The sequence below is a fragment of the Gymnodraco acuticeps genome, unplaced genomic scaffold (assembly GCF_902827175.1).
Source record: "Gymnodraco acuticeps unplaced genomic scaffold, fGymAcu1.1, whole genome shotgun sequence".
NCBI classification, from domain to species: domain Eukaryota; kingdom Metazoa; phylum Chordata; class Actinopteri; order Perciformes; family Bathydraconidae; genus Gymnodraco; species Gymnodraco acuticeps.
In genome coordinates this window covers 5722105-5739767 of record NW_022990023.1, presented here as the reverse complement: position 1 = coordinate 5739767, position 17663 = coordinate 5722105, and the positions used below count along the sequence as shown (strand labels likewise).

Here is a 17663-nt window from a genome sequence, read left to right as displayed (position 1 = left end):
CTTGCTAATGCTTAAAAGGTTCTAATGTAACATGTTGTACCTTTACAGCTATTAAGAAAAGTAAAACATTTTGGGTAAAATATTTCACTTTCTTGCCAAAAGATAGAAGTTTGATACCACTCTCATGCCTGTATGCTAAATATACAACCCAGTCTCACGGCATTTCGTGTTATAGTCACGAAATTAATGTCATCTATTGATTCGTGTTCATCGGGTCTTAGAATACCAGAAGCTGTGTGGTTCATAAAAACGTTTTCTTACTCAATATCTTACCCTGTAAATGTCGGAGTTTTTTTGCCGTCCGCAAGGAAAATAAATGGGGCTCAGAGCCTCAGAATACTGTACTGAATACTATAATACTGAATAATAATAAATATATATATATAATACTGAATCTGTATTTAAAAAAATCTTTTTTCCCTTCTAATTTGTTATTATTTGGTGCAGGCAGGAAACATACTACAAATAGAAATGCATTGCTTCTAAAATCGTGTGTCAGAATAATGAAATCTGTATTTTTTTTAAAAATCTGTTTTTCCTTCTAATTTGTTATTATTTACATTGCTTTTAAAATCGTTCTGTGTGACACGGAAAAAAATGGCGAAATCGTGTTGGTGAACGCAAATCAATAGAATAATTTCGTGACTATAACATGAAATGCCGTGAGACTGTGTTGAAATATGAAGCTAGCATTACAGCCAACAGCACGGTTAGCTTAGCGTAGCATAAATACTGGAAACATGGGGAAGCAGCTAGTAACTTACAGTTAGTAAGTGAGGTGCAGAAAGGTGGATATTCGTATTAAGACTGACCAATGCTAGCTAAGCTAAGCTAGCAGTAACTTTATAATTACTGCATAGATATGTGTTTTATTGTGTTGTTTACCAATTTTCTCTGAATTTTCAACAAAAGCTGATTAAGCACTGACTTTTAAAGTCTTGGCCAATATGGAAGTAAAGTGGGAGTTAAAGTCATTTCCAGTAGCCTAAAGTTATACACTGCATTATCAAACTGCATGCAACGTAAATACATGAGTTTAGAGAAGAATAAAGATGTGTTCACCTTAATTTCCGCGTACAAAAGTAAGTACAAACTTTATTTAATGTGTATTTGTTCCAATATTTTATGATTACCAATGTTTTGTATCTAGCGTTTCCTTTATTATCTATACATTTGATGTTTTCTGTGAAAAACGGCAGGACAATAAAGGGGAAGTGGCGAGTGGCACTGTGGTTTGATGAGGTCAAGAGTTATCTTTTATGCAAAGGATTTGAATTGTGCGTATATTGTGTGTGCACCATCTGAGACGAGCCCTCTGCGTCATCCAGCCTCCTCCAGAGCTACAAGAGGAATGCAAACGATCCCCATGCACAATGAGCGAGATCACTGACCTCCAACTCGCCCTGCCTTTGAATGAGATAACGCATCACCTCGTTTGCCCAATGACAGCTCTGATTCAATAAGCCAATTAAATGAGGCGGGTAGCATGTTCTGTGTGCTAAGGAGATAATGGCAGCCAATGCCAGTGTGAGGGCAACCTGTGATGAATCCGAAGGAGGGAGGAAGGAGCGTTACCTACCTCCTAATACAGATTTTTAAGAAGGAACATCCATCACAGAACATAATGAGAGAACAGAACGAAAGTGGGAAAGGTTAGAGAAAGGGAGGAACAAAAAAACACATAAAAGGATTTTTCAGAAAGACACAACAACCACGTAACACAATGCCAGAGATACGAAGTTTAATCAACAAAAAGAGGCATGCTTGAAGAGTGAGGAAGAGGAAGGAGAGAGAAGACAAAGCAAAGAGGAGAGGACACAAGATGAAGGACGAGGAAAGAAACAAAACACTTTGCAGTTGCGTAAGAAAGCTCCTTTTTTTCGGGCAAAAATTAGCGGCAAGAGCAGAAGCTTGAGCAGAAACTCATTCTACTGAAATGACACAGAAAAAGTCAAGAGATATCGTAGGAATCATCTTTTTTCAGCCATTTATGCCTAAACTGTCAACCTCTAACATGTGCACTGGAAAACCCAACATAAACAATAAACCCACAACAACACAAACACTCATCGCCAGAGAAACGAAGGACACTGCTTATCAAATCAACGCATCATTAAGATGACTTAAAATGCACATACCAAGCTTTAAGAGCCAGCCCTCTCTGTCGGGGTTGAAGAACGTGTGCGTGAGATCGTTCCCGTCATCCTCTGGGATTTTGAAGGGCTCGTTTTTGATGCTGTCGTAAAGGTTCTGCAGACAGGGGAAGGGAGTTATTCATCAAAAGGCTGAACAGTGTTAGAAGTGCCTTGCTCGTTTGTAGTAGGCGTGACAGAGAGATCACAGAGGTCAATCATCACACACAGAGGAACACACACATTACGGACGAGTCCTCACCCTGAGAAGCTCCTCGGGCAGATCCCCCCCCCTCGTTGATGCCTCTGTTCATGGAGATGAAGCGCTCCACGGGGGGCTTGTCTCTGACGTTGGGGTTGTGGAGGCTGGTGTTCAGCATGATGATGGCAAAGGACAGTACGTAGCAGGTATCTGAGAGCAACAGAAAGGGAATCAAATTGATCAATAACACATTATAGATCATTAAAGTCACGTTTCACATTTTCTTTGGCGGATATTAACCTTCTTCATTAGGAAGTCCACCATTTTTGTTTTATCTGAGGTGTAACACTTTCAGGTTCAAGTACATATAACAGGATGTCATCAGCATACAGTGTTATTTTGTGTATTAATGTATTTCTTTACTAGCGATACACAGATGTATTGGCCACCGGTTAAAGCTCGCAATTTAAGACATCTGCAATCTAAAATGATAAGCCTTGGAGGAACAACCTTAAAATTGTTGCGATTTGGGAGAAATGTAATAATTTCATAGTCAAATGTAATAATAACAAATTACAAATACTGTGTATACTGCAAATGAAAGGTCTTAGGGGAAAACAAATTGATTGGCCAAGCGTATTGCACTTCAGCTTCTTACACATATAGCCGTTTCTTATATCGCTTAATTATACATTTACATATTATGATATTAATTTGAAAGAATTTTCCTCAGTTGCTGGTAGGGACAAGACGGATACAGACAGAGCAACGTCTGTTGGCTAGACTCTGGAAACTAGTTAATTATTTTATTTGTGTGTGTGTGTGTGTGTGTGTGTGTGTGTGTGTGTGGTGTGTGTGTGTGTGTGTGTGTGTGTGTGTGTGTGTGTGTGTGTGTGTGTGTGTGTGTGTGTGTGTGTGTGTGTGTGTGTGTGTGTTAGAGGGAAGAACAGTATAGTGAGATGGAATGGGGGGCAGGCAGGGCTTGAGTCTCTCGTCTGTGAGTTAATGTTCAGACACACACGGGCCACTGGCTGCCTGTAAATGAATCATTCATTCCCCTCTGTCTGTCTGCTCTCCCTGACACACTTTGCCCCACGCTGCCTATTGTCTGCCTGCAAACACATTCTTTATAAAAAATAGAAGAGCTTTGCACGCAGTGTGTAATGCGGGGCAAGAGGTGCTGCTAACTGCGAGAGGAATGTCAGCGTAATCAGAAACTAGACGAGCACGAGGAAGAGAGAGAGAGACGGGTTGCTCTTTTCCATCAGTGATTAAAGATCATTTTATTTAAAATGGCTTCACACATACATGACTGAATACCAGTGGTGGAATGCTACTGAGCATATTCACTCGATTACCTTATCTAAGTTATATTTTGACATTATTGTAGTTTTTCTATTTAAGGCTAATGTATACATCTACTGCTCCTCTACGATAGTTACTTTTCTACATATAAAACATATGATATTCCCATATGACATAATGCAGTGCTACTATCTTCTACCATTTTCGGAAAATAGTTTGAAACCATTTTCAGTATTTATATCATTAATAATATAATAACACTAATAATGCATTATATTGCTATACATATATTTCATTTTTTACTTTTCTATTTTATTGTATTCTTTTTAATTTTATTTTGAAAACATCCAATATCTCCCTGGAGAGACAATATTTCAGATTCTGATGCATGGATGGATAATATGTGACTTGCTCTATCGAAATCAGTCGCATTGACCCGAAGACACATTTCGAGTTGTATTGTTGGAAAGAGGAGATTCCTAGCTTTCTAATGATATCAGGATTGTTGTTGTACTCCAAATATTAAGCAAAATATGTCACTTTATATAATGACTTTCACCGAGTCATCGTTTTGAGAAGAAGGCCTTCAAAGTTTCCTCTTCTCTGGAATCCATCGATCTGATTGATTATTAGCGGAGCAAATGATCAAAGTAGTATGAGTGTGTGTCTGTGTGTATGTGTGTGTTTGTGTATTTTTGCGTTTGTGTGTATTGTGTTTGTTTCCCGGGGAAAACACTCACGCGAAACACCGGCTGTTGTTTTGCCTGCTGTGACGTCAAGTTACTCCGTTCTCCGCTTGTAATTATACCGAAGCTTCAAAGCTGTATTTATCATCTGAATTTGCCGAAACAAGTTTAATATTCTGAAAGCCAAGACTTTGTTTAATTGAAATCAGATGAAAACAAACTGTAACGGACCCGGCCGTGTTATCTATGATTACTATACGCGTACATTCATAATGTCAGCCGGAGGGAGGGGGAGCGGCGCTGCGGAAGAGCAGAGTGGCGAGTGAGCTGTCATTTTCCCTTTACAAACTTCAAACATGTATTTATCGTGTGATTTTGGAAATAAAAGTTTCATATTCTGAAAGACAAGACTTTGATTATTTAAAATCAAACAAAACACCCGAACCCCGAAAAACGATTTTTTTTACGCAAATCCACGTTTATTTTGAAATGAGCCGTTGCGACTTCCGACTGCTTTCGATAGAGCGGGTCACATATACAGTTTATTCTCTGGAGAACATCACATATCTCTAAAAAGCTTTGTACAATATTACATTTGATTTAAAAGATTTAAACTTCTTTAATTATTTACAGCCTGTTGTAGTTGTACTCTTTGTTTATCACAAGAACACGCATCACTCAGCCACATTGCGCCGCTATGGATAATGGATGTCTCTTGTTTGTTGCTACTTGTTTACTCTTCTGCTGCAGTGATCATGTGATCTGAAGTTACTGTAATCTGGTTGATCCTCATTGAGCTCTAGTTACAGTAACTCTCAAGGCTTAATGAATCAAATGCATTTTTTTTTTAAAGGCTAATGCTCAATGTATCCTGGACCCTCAGGCAATTCTTCTGTTGGCACATTAGGGTAAACTGATGTTCAGTGCATTGACATTGTCTAACATATTGGAGTTCACACTCTGCTCTTTTGTGTCCCAGGGGCAACTTTTGCAACAACATAGACAATTAACTAAATCCAACTTGTTTTAAACTGCTTGCAATTTGATTTAAAAAGAATAAATGCAGCTGTAACATCAACACTGTTGGGATTAAGAGTTAATAGAACTAGGTCGCAAGAAAGCAGAGAAGTCTAAACAGAGAGTAATAGATGAAATGGTTGAAATAGTTAGCTAAGATTAATAAATAGTAGGGCTGTCCCGTATACCATTTTTCGGGCTCCGGATATTCGGTAGTAATCAGCAGCGACTATTCGGATATTCACTGTAACAGGGTTTCGGTTTATTCAAGGCATTAATTTTGTTATTCTACAGTATTGTTGTTTTATAGTTATTTGTTAATGTAATTAACCCAATTTATGTTCTTGGAGATTGAAAAGGATATTGTGTTCGTTACTTTCGTTGCAGTTGTATATATGTCTTAAGTGTAATTTAGCTTGGCTTCCTATTTTGTATGGACATGCTTTTATTTTGAAGGAGAGTTAACTTAGCGCTGTTGACAGGAAGTTGTTGTTGCTATGGTAACAACGTGACAGTCATATGACGGAGAAAAGTAATATCTTACATATAAAGACGGAGAAAGTAAACGATAAAGTTTATGGTTAAGTGTTAGCACCCCCCGAAGAGGCACAAGCTCTTACGTTGATATTGGAGATTTCATCTGCGGCTGCCAAAAAAAACGGAAAAACAACGAATAACGAAATTGAAAACCGAATAGTGGGCCAACGACGGGGTACAGCCCTAAAAATAGTAAGCTAAATAATTTTTTTAAATGGATTGTAAAACACAACAAAGTAAAAAAAAAAAAGAGTTAGCAAATAGGTGATATAATAAATGCTTCAAATAGTAAAATAAACAGTTGGTTAAAAAAAAAAAAAATTATATTACAAATGCAAAAGTGAAAAGCCGACCTCAAGACTGACTTCCTCCAATAAATATGATATGCATGTGTATATAATTAAAGTGTTTAACAACATCCTGTTTAAGATCAATTGAAAAGACAGTTGATGTTAGTGAAGGGGGCTCTGGAGCTGATCCAAAGGGCCTTTGGGGAAATCGTCTCACATGAAAGGTTTGGTGAACAATGATCTACTCAACAGACTCTGACTCTGACCTGTGGACTGGAAGACCCCCGGGTTGCACTGGCAGTACCGCGCTGCAAACGCCTCCATCATACGGTCAATCTTCTGGGCTTCACCTGGCAGACGGAAACTCCACAGAAACTGCCTACAAATGGAGGAGAGAATGGGAATTTTATTTGTGATGCTAGGGTGCATACAACTTTTCATAGTTTTTAGAGTTGTGCTGACCTTAGTGCTTGGACCAGATTGAGGTCTGCGAACTCATGCAGCTCCACAAAAGCCGACAGCACCTTGAGGTTGAAGTCCTCCCTGTTAGGAGAAAATACAGATGAAAAAATCTGATTTCCAATAGCCATTCTTTCAAATATCATCCAGAGAAGATGCAACATAACTCTAGACAATAAGCGAGCCCAGAGGAAAGGGCGAGGAAAACCAGATTTCCTCCATGAAAGCATTTCTCAACCTGGATTCGCGTTTCCCAGCATTCCTGTCATGTTTGTGCTTTTATTCATACCGGGCGCTGAGCGTGGAGTCTGGAAGCAATTTAAACAGCTGGCTGATGCTGAGTATTTCTCCCCCCTGAGGCGAGGAAACGGTGCGTTTGACTGATGAAAAACAGCTAAAACACAAAACCCACACAGGCTCCTTTTGTCAGAGGTTTGTTTGGCTTTTGGAGGGTTTCTTCAGTCCACAGCTGCTCTCGGGCTGCGGTCACAGCTTCTCTGATCGTGTTTGTTGTACATTAGGGGCCATAATCCTGAGCCTGCATCCTCTTTCTGTTGTTTATTGTACAAATGAAGCCAGGACATTTTTAGACTTTTTGTGGAGCGACATCAAAAACAGCGTTGGTTTACGAGAAACAAAACAAAAACATGTTTCGCAATAACAGTCTTGGATTACTTACGATGACTCGGGGGGATTTCTTCTACCCTACACTGTCATCTGCAGCCAGATAAAATGAATCCTGTCCGATGAGGGTTGCATGTAGGTTTATTTCTATAGGTACATTTATTAAAAAGAGACCTGAATGTGGTTTGTCATTTGCAAAAATGAAATTGCATTTATTCGTGTCTCAGTTTCAGGAACAATAAGATGGAGGCGTGTGGAGCAGTGGGTTGTGCGTTGGTGTTGGGATCAGTAGGGTCACAGGTTCAAACCCCACTGCAGTCAGCATGTCGTTGTGTCCCTGGACAAGACACTTCACCCCAAATTGCTCCTGTGGCGATTGCCCACAGTATTGAGTATGTAAGATAAAAGTGTCTAACAAGTGACATGTAATGATTAGATCTAGTGGCGTCATTTGGGAGCCAATCACCTGCTTATCCTGCATCTCCCCTATCTTTGCTCTCTGCATCTCCCCCCTCTTCCTCCCCCTCTCTGCTCAGCATGTAATGATAGGTTCTGCTCCCTGCATAAGCTCAATTAGTGATAATTACTGCGTGTAAACCCTCCGCCTGTGTTTAGTGTGATTTCCACAGGGTAGGTGGGCTCTTTGATGATCCCCTGTGAGTAAAGCCCACCGCCAACATGAAGAGTCCCCAGAGCCCCCGACGACTGACTCACATTGTGCTTTGTTTCTGTGCTAATGTAAGATAATTAAGACTGTAGTTGATGTGATTTCCTAATTCCTACATATGAAGACTTCAGACTGTGCTGCTTTAAACAGAATCCTCTTCATAAGATGATTTAAATACTTCACAGCTCTTTCACTGTTAAATTCGGTTTAAACTGCACATATTTATTTAATCTTTTTATTGCTTTTTTGTATGTTTTAAATGTTGGTTTTTATTTTTGGGGGATTTACAATAGTTTATATATTTTTTTTACATTTGATTTAACTTTGAATCTTAATTTCTATAACTGTATTTACTTTAGGTATATTGCATCAGTCATAGCTTGTATGGGAAAACCCAGAGCCCTAGAGAGATTATCTCTCTAGGGCTCTGGGAAAACCTACTTAGAGAAAAACCTGACTTCAATTACATTTTTTGTCCTAAAAAGAGTTTTTCTCAATGTTTCTATTAATATATATAATTCATAATTAATTACAAAAATAATTATGTATATTGTTAATCCATCTTCTCTCTCACTAAGACCTTTATACAAAGACTGTAACATTTGGTACAACTAAGTCAAATATATTATATTTTACTCACAAATATAAAACAATGAAATGGCCTGCCTTGGAAATGTTTAAATTAGAATTGTTTTGTTCTATGACATTTTGGGTGTTAATTGCTCGCTGCCATTTTCTCTCTACACTTCTCAAAGATCATCTGTCAATCAAAAAGTTTGACAAGCCTGTGACGCTTTTTTCTGCTAAATATTTTATTCAGGCAGAGCAGATATCAATACTCTAACTACCCAGATCTTATTCTGTAGGATCTCCAGTAAAAACAAACTTTGAGGGATCCTTACAAAACAGGTCCTGCTGTTAAATACATCACCAGAATTAATCAGATTCATGTTAAAAAGCGTGTGTTCACAACAGCAAATGTAATCGTTTTCTTCTCTAACCACAAAGGGTGAATAACCCTCATGTGAGGAGGACGTTCTCCTGCCGCCTGATTAATGTTCTGTCTCACCGTTCGCCCAGGTAGTCTCCGATGACCGTCTTGTTGAGGCCTTCTCCTTTGTAGAGGAACTGGGAGACTTCTTCGGGGGTGTGCTGGAGGAGGTCGTTCTCCAGCAGGAACTGGATTCCCTGGAGAGGAAAAAAACGGGACGGCTGTTCATCTCGACTGAGGACGGACGATGGAAAATGGATCTCTCTTCAGACTATAAGAAAGTCATTCCTTTTCAAGGCTACAGAGACTTCGGAGGATGATGAAAACATGAGGCATTACCTTCTTTGGATCCATGTTGAATTTCTTCCTGCCCATGGCAATCTGTTTGTTTCTCTGGGTTGTTTTACTGGAACACAAGAGTTTAAATGTTAAATACAAATCTATACATAAAAACAGGTAGATGAGGCAACATCTTTGCTGCCTGCATTTTTCTTCTACTACACTTATGATGTTCAGTTTTATTTCTCAATAACTTCAGTATACATATAGCCACTATGTGCTTGAAAATACCTGCTCTGTTATAGAGATATTTTAGAGATTCGACCCCATATGCACATTGAGTTACTCACCTTTCTCCGACACACGTCAGCTGCTCGATCTCCGTCATGACTTCTGCTATCTCAAACTTCAACCTCTGAGAGAAAAGAGTGAGACAGTATTTAAATAAAAACCGGATAAAATACAGAGACAAAAGCATTAAGGCATGAACAGGACAGAAAATACACTGTACAGTTAGTAGAGCGAAGTGCATTACTTTCTGTAATCAAATTGAGAGTGCAATGATGTACTGCAAGTTCATTTGCATTACATAGATAGAGCATGCAAATACTTCTTCCGTGCAGCAGTAGAGAGCCATCAAAGTTCATAAATAACTAACTAACAATAACCAAAGTTGCAGTGCACTACTAATGAACTGAAGCTGAAATGCAACCTGTGTATATAGTGCTCATACGTGCACAAACACACACCTCAATATCATCGAGCAGCTCTCTCTTCCTGCGCCGGATGTTTGACAGCTCATCCCTCTCCTCCGGGGACAGATCCTCAGGAACTGAAACACACGATGGATAAAACACAGCACACTTTAACTCTCATTTTGTACACAGCTTGCATCACTCACAGCGCCCTGCAGATGAGAGAAAACTGGAGGAAATTCCGATCTAATAGCAGAAGAATTCACAACCAGGAATGGAAAATCGTAAGAAGATTCATCCTCCTCGTGCGGTAGAGTGACTACTGCTGCTGCTGCCTGTTTCTGCCTGTTCAGCTGCAGCATCATATCCAGAGCCTGCATGATCGTCTTAATTAACAAGAGGAAGTGAGAAGGGTCTTAATTATTCCACTTGAAAGTGTTTTGCCCCTCCGTCTCCACTTGGCCCCGGGGGAATATTATATTAATAAAACCAATCCAGATTAAGCGCTTTTTCATTAAAAGTGAATTTGCTCATTTAACACGGCCTACGACCCCGATTCCCCGGCATTGAGGGTTTTCCGAGCTGCAGGCATAAAAAAAAGAAAGAGGGGAGGATGTTCGGTGTTCCTCCCTCCTCTTCTTCACTCACATCTTTCTGTCTCAATCTTCTTTTTCAATCTTTTTATCCCACTCCTCTCTCCTATTCTCATTCTCCCCCCACGCACACATTATTTCTCCTGTACGATCTTGATTCATTAAGCCAGCTTAGAGGCAGAAAACTCAAATCTCTCAACGGGAAAATGGCACATCTAATATCACAGTCTGAGCTTTGTGCCTACATGTTGCCGAAGGAGAGAAATACAGATTTAAAAAACAACACTTGTTATTCTCCCTCGCAGGCGGAGGGAGCAGCGGCAATTACGGTAAAACAAGGTCACTGGGCTCAAGAGGAAGCATTCAACCCAGTTTTAACATCTTGTACAATAGTTGAATACAAGGGAGTGGAGTATATATATTCACATTGAAACTGAGACAAAAGGCACTTCCTAACCTTGCTATGTAATCCTGAAGCACCGTGATGAGGGGCAGGTAACAGCAGGAGAAACAGCAGAGGGATTTCCTTCATGTGATTTTAATACACCAGTGGGGGGAATTAAATGCTGAGACTATGAAAATAAAGATGATCATTAGCATTGCTGACCTCCAGCTACTTACATTATGCAACTGTGAGAGCTGTGAATCTGACTTTAAAGCTAATTAATACTGTAAAATAAGTTTCTTGATTCTTCTGCTCGAGGAATACAGCGTCTGTACTACAGGGTCGTTTGATTCTTAAGCTCGAGGTAAAGATGTATTGTTGCTCTTAACGCTCAAAGCAACAGTTCAACATTGTGGGAAATACTTTTATTACTGTTCTTGCTAAGAATTATAGAAGAAGATAGACAATACTCTTATATTTGGCCAGTTCATATAAGGCAGGGTTGCCAACTCTCACGCATCTGGCGTGTGACACACGCTTTCACTCTCAATCTCACGCTGCCCAAACTATTCTCACGCCAAAAACAAGATGAACCGGCGATCGTTTTTGGTTGGTTATTTACAATGTTGAGTTGACAGCTGCTCAAGCTGTTGATCCGCTCCCTCCCCACCCCCCACCACTCTTAACAACGTTAACAGACAGCAGAGCAGTGGGAGCCGGTTGGTCAATCCCCGACCCGTAATGCGCATGCGCAGATCTAAGATCCAGTAGAAATGATAAAAAGTAAAAGTCTGCTGCTTATTGTTCTACTAGGCCAAAATAGAGTCAAAGAGTATATGAGAGTGAGAGTGTGTTAATTAATATATTTGGCAGTTTGGAGTAAGCCTGTAGATTTGTTTGTGTGTGTGTGTGTTTCATGTATAGGCCTCTCACGATAATTAATTTTGTTGGATACATTTTCCCGGAAATTATTGCGATAAACGAAAATATTGTCGGCACCGTTGTATGACCATTTTAGACCACTGACATAATGATAATATATAATAATAATTCAAGTACATCCTTTCAAACTGCTAGTCACATCCTCATGTAAATGTAAATTAACCGAGTTCATTTTTATTTATCGTACGATAAGTCAATTAATTGCTTATCGCGACAGGCACACAATAAAACAGTGTGTTTGACTTTCATTAGTGAATGAAACTTTGTGCCCTTTATAGTCTGTGTCCAATATTGTGTATTTGTATATATTGTATATATATCCTATATATGCTAAGGTCCCGCTGCTGACACGATAGCAGTCATTTAGTGCGCATATGTGTAATTAAACCCATGATATCAAAATCTCACTCCAGCCAGGTACCCAAAGTTGGCAACCCTGTATAAGGCTAGAGCCAGCTGACTTTTAGCTTAGGTTAGTTTAGCAAAGAGATTGAAAATGCGGAAATAGCTAGCCTGGATCTGACTGCAGGTTAAAAAATACTAGCAGCACCTCTAAAGCTTAACTTTCAGCATGTTATATATTTTGTAAAACATTTAGTTTGACAGATGCAGTATTCCTCAAGTAAAATATCTGAGTTCAGGCAGCTAGGGTAGCCATTTCTCTCTGCTTCCAGTCTTTATGCTAAGCTAACCGTCCGCTGACAGTAGCTTTAGATTAAGCAACGTAATTGCAATCCATTTTCTCATGGGACTCTTGGCAAGAAAGAGAATAAGGGCATTTCCCAAAATGTCAAATTATTTCTTTAAACGCACCGGGTTAATGAGGCCATTGAGATTTAAATGTCAAATTGATTGACATTTTGACGAAGCCTTGGGAGAATTAATGTATTTTATCACTTTGGTTTGCTGGTTTAAAGATAAAGACTAAGAAGACACTGTAATTAAAAGGTCAACATATTAAACTTCTAAAAAGTTGTTCATTGTTCAAATACGAAAACTGAGAAATAAGCATTTTACACATAAAATTAACGTTGAGTGCAAATTAGCAAATGTTAGAACGCTAACGGACTAAGACAGTGCTAAACATCACTATGTTAGCTTTGTAATTATAATTAATTAGCATAGCATTAAGCTCAAAACACCAGTATTTGTAGGCTTGCTTGGTGCATGACTATTGAAAGTACATTGAATCCTGTCTATTAATGTAAAAATATTTCATATCCTGGCAGAACATGCAATATGAATATGTTAATTTGTGAAAGGCTTTTTATATGTTCACTAGACCAAACCAGTCAATAATAATCAGCAGATTGATCAACAATGGAACGAGAATAAATCAATATTAACAGCCCTAACATCGGGATTCTCCTTTGTCTTATCGAACATGTTGCTCAGAGGAAGATGATGAGTGAACGGCCGAAAGCTCCATGTTTTCCATTAGCCTGAGGGCCGCTGTGCATTAGCTAATGGAGATCTCCAGTGGCTGCAACAATGTGCAGGATTGCAATCTTGATTCATTACAAATCAAATGAAAAGCAGAGAATGCTTCCTTTAATGACAGCACACCCCCATTAATGGAGAAGCATTGCCATTATCCTCCAATCTGGGTCTATCTGACTGTATTACTGTAATATATGTCTTTCAAACCACACATGTGATAACAGTGAACCCAGTGCTAAGGTCTCTGCTCCAGAAGATAATCTTGTTTAGTGGTGGGGGGTTTCTACAGAGGTGGTCCATCAATTCCATTATTAACACACCTCCCCCTTTGACCTTCTACGACTCATTTAGGAAATGAGTTTAGTGTCTTTAGAAAGCAACAAGGGCGTCGTGGGGCTGGTTGTTACCTCAAACCAAACACAGCCACGCTTGAGTTGTAATCCAATAAAATCCTTTATGGTATGAGTCATTGCTTCGTAGTAAACCTAGTCAGGGTCAGATCATCTGTAGTGGGGGTAGCTGTAGCTGATGAGGAGCTTATTTGAATATGTGCGTGCAAAAATATAGACGTCAAGCCCATTTGAACCTCTGTGACTTCTAAAATAAATATGAAGCTCAGAAATCCACGTTATCAAGCGGTGGGTTGAGAGGGTTTAAACTCCAACATGTGCACCACAGAACAAGCGGCTCTGTTAATTTCCCCCCTCATGAAAAACAAAATCCCTCAAAATCTACTTTCAGGAATAAATCCCCTGCTGCTCTTCACACCCAAAACTAACAACTGTCCTCGGGCCCCCACTGAAACCAGAGGCTTTGGTGGCATTTAGACTAATGCCGTGTGCACAAACCCACACCCGTCTGCACAACTGTCACTTTGATTACTTTCTCTTGTTTATTTTTGGTTACATATCAATTCATGTTGAAGCCATTTGTTAAAAACTAATTTCGATGCATTGAGATATGTTTCAAGGGCTGTATTTATATCAGATGCACGGCACTTCAACACATGGAGATCAGAGTGGAAATCCCACGCTCACTTAACCCTGGCTGCAGCCCCAGTTTTCACTGACTTGTGTGAGTGTGAGAGAGGACTTATCCAGATACACTGGCTTTAAACTAGTGACTCAAACGGACTTTAAAGTGGATGAGCTTTAAAAGAAAAAAGGAAAGATAACCCTGTTAACCTGCTGGCCCTGCAGCACAATGGGACGCATGGAAGGAAGCAGGACGGCGAGTGAAACTTCCTCTTGGATCCAAACTGTAATCTAAAACCCACCGCCCCCAATCCCTCTAACTAATGCTGAAGACATGCTCTGCTTTAAAGCCTGGTTCACACATACAGACAGACATGTGCACATGAGCACACACTAAGGCCAGCTGGCGCTAATCCCACACGCTCGCCCTCCCCGCCGCTCTGTGAGCCCGATACGAGTCCGTCAGAGCGGAAGTGTGATGTATAACAGAGCATGCAGATGTTGGCGTTCACCAGCCGCTGCCTGCCTTTAACCTACTTTGCCTGAGTGATGAAATGATGTGACGGTATGTGCAGAAGCAGATAGTCTGAGTGGCTGTCTGCTGAGGCACTTTGGCTGTGAGGCCGATGTGAGGATGTTAAAGAGGTCACGTTACAGACGGTGAAGGGCCATGCACACATGAGACTATGAGCACGTGCAAAAAGCATGTAAGTAAAGCTGACATTTTAGGGCTACATACAAAAAACAACATCATTCAATATTCCATTAACATTGTTTTCTGGAAATTAAATCACTTGGTTCTCTCCATGTGTTTCGATAAGGATAGGATTAAAACAGTGTTATATTGTTGTGTATTTGATATGTCTGTTTTTGTTGCATTTAATGACCTGGACAAAGAAGAACTTCAAAGACTTATAAAGCAAAGATAGCATTTATTTTTTATAAAGCAACAGATTATTTGGTGCAAATTAGATTTGTGGCAAATTGCCGAAAGCTCAAGGCAATGTATTCTGATGATTGTCATTATAAAATTACAATTATACAATACAGAATTGCAGCAAATCCAAACTGAAAAGCAGGAACTGGAGAATGTTTGGCATTTTTTTGTTTCAAAAAAGTATTAAATGGTTAATTGATTATCAAAATAAGGACCATTTTTGTTGGTGTTTATTCGAATCACTGAAGAAATAATCAGTTATCTGTCAAGTCGTTTCAGCTCCACGTCGAGAGAAAGATAAAGTACAGACATACCATACAGAAATCCATTAAAACAGAAAACATAGAAGCTGAGTGTACGCTGAATCATCAATGTGCCAAATTAATTAGGTATGGGGAGCAGCAAAAATTGTACGGTGAAAATATCAAAGACTATTCCTTAACAAGAAGCACATTTTGTCTTAGTAAGCACACTGACTTTCTTTGAAATTGTATGAAAAAGTTATTTTTGTCCTTTTAAGCAGCAGTAGCTGTCCTGTAGCCTGTTCAGTAATAATTCAGAAACAACAGTCTGTGTGGGAGGAGAGATTTGGGGGGCTCAAATGGCCTCTAGTTTTTAAATACATCTGGGGTCACGAGGAGAATCTGGGGCTCGGGGAGCTGAAGAGCCCTCATGCTGATTATTCTGGTTAATCTGCAGGTTTTTGGGGAGGGACCTCCTGCTGTGAGTGCATTTGTGTGGTTGCATAGGAGGTGGTCTGCACACCATGTCCTCCTTATATCACACATCTGCTCAGCATCAGCACTATGTCAATATTTGATTCGATGAAGGGAATCTAAGGGGCTTCCACTGCCATATGCCGGGGCGGCCAAAGTAACCATAATCTGATGATTTGATCGGCCTGAGAAAGAGTTAGATAGATGCTGTTTCTCCTGGCGGTGGGGCAGGATGAAGGGGCTTTTACAGGCTCAGTGCAGTCCAAGTGGCTTCCTGTGCACTCGCTGCAGAGGGTCTCAGATGAGAGGCCAGGTTTGAAAGGGGAGCACTACAAGTTTAGTCTATAAAGTCTATGTTAATATATTTCATTATATCTCTCACGGTGCTAAAAAGTCCAAAATTCAACAAGTAGCGGTACAAAGAGTACAGGTGTCACACAGAGTTAGATTCTCACTGCTAGTATCGACTCCCTGAATGTTACCATACTGACATGCAATGCTAAGATGGTAAAAAATGGAAAGTAGACTTTCTGGGTCTCAAAAGTGTACAGAGGTGCCTTAAGGTGCAGGTACTTAAAAAACAGCAATTATCTAATGGCCAGCAGGGGGCAACTCCACTGGTTGCAAAAAAGGAGTTCAACCTAATTGAAGTCTAGGAGAAATGTAGCCAACTTCTCACTTGATTTGGTAACACAGTAATCATTTTGTTGATGAGTTTATGGTTTCGATCGCAAGTCTAAAGTCCTATTTATTACAGCTAAATGGTCACTTTGTAAAGGATGATCCCATTGAAAGTCAAATAGACGATAAAGCTGCGCCTGCTATTGGGCGCTGCTACATTGAGATTGACAGGTCTCCACCACGATGGTGTTTGGTTTGTGTGTTGTTTGTGTCTTACTTTTGTCTTGTGTCATGCTCACTTCCCAGAGTCTACGACGACTTCTTATATACAATATGGACAAACGTTTTTCTTGCTAAACCTCATTGCTAGCCGGCTGACTTTAGCATTTAGATCTAAAGCACCATTGTGCCCAAGTACAATGTGAACGTCACATAGCTTCTGGACTTAAAGCGTTCATTTCTTTAATATTGTCAAATTAAAAGCTAAATCAGGATTTTCCCTATCTCAACAAACAAAAGATGGAAGACATGGATGTGACAATACATTTTGAAGGGCGACATATATATTTGAAGGATCATTTCCTGACAGACGCTGCTGCTGCTGCTGCTGCTGCCTCCTGTAGGTGTCAGGTGATTGACAGGAAGCAGAATGAATATGACGCTTTATCTGATATGAACACGCTCACCTCCATTATTGTGATGGATATCTAGCTCGGGAAGCAATTTTGAAATCTGTAATCGGGTTCTTTTCATTTCTGCACACAATGCAGGAGAGGAAATATGTTTTCATATCTCAGATGACGATATGCAGGCTCCAGCAGGGAGAGCGTCAAACTGCATGATTGGCTCTGACTTCAAACCTGCAGAGTGCAGATTCAGGATGTTCCTGTGATGCTTGTGCGCCTGCCTGCAAAAACACTGACGGACCACCATGATCCCGTCCACAATGACACTAGAGCAACGTTTGATCGAAACCACCCCACAATGTTTAGATAAATGGGCTCTCCTGGTATTCACGCACGCACTACGTTTTCTATTGACGGATTAAATATCAACCTGTCCCATGCTACCTGCTGGATCAAAGTGATCAGCAGGTCAACTTGGAAACAGAACAGGAAGAAAATATACTTGAACAAGGTCCGGGCAACGTTTAGATATCATGACATGAGAC

General features: G+C 39.9%; 1 protein-coding gene across 1 annotated transcript in view; it reads right to left on the bottom strand.

Moving 5' to 3' along the window:
- LOC117545133 (cytohesin-3-like) overlaps positions 1–17663 on the bottom strand; it is a 34483-nt gene that overhangs the window by 10038 nt on the left and 6782 nt on the right. The window contains 9 exon segments of the mRNA XM_034214815.1: positions 2139–2250; positions 2395–2424; positions 2426–2544; positions 6436–6548; positions 6632–6712; positions 8989–9107; positions 9250–9316; positions 9540–9604; positions 9939–10021. Coding sequence (XP_034070706.1) covers positions 2139–2250; positions 2395–2424; positions 2426–2544; positions 6436–6548; positions 6632–6712; positions 8989–9107; positions 9250–9316; positions 9540–9604; positions 9939–10021 — 789 coding nt within the window.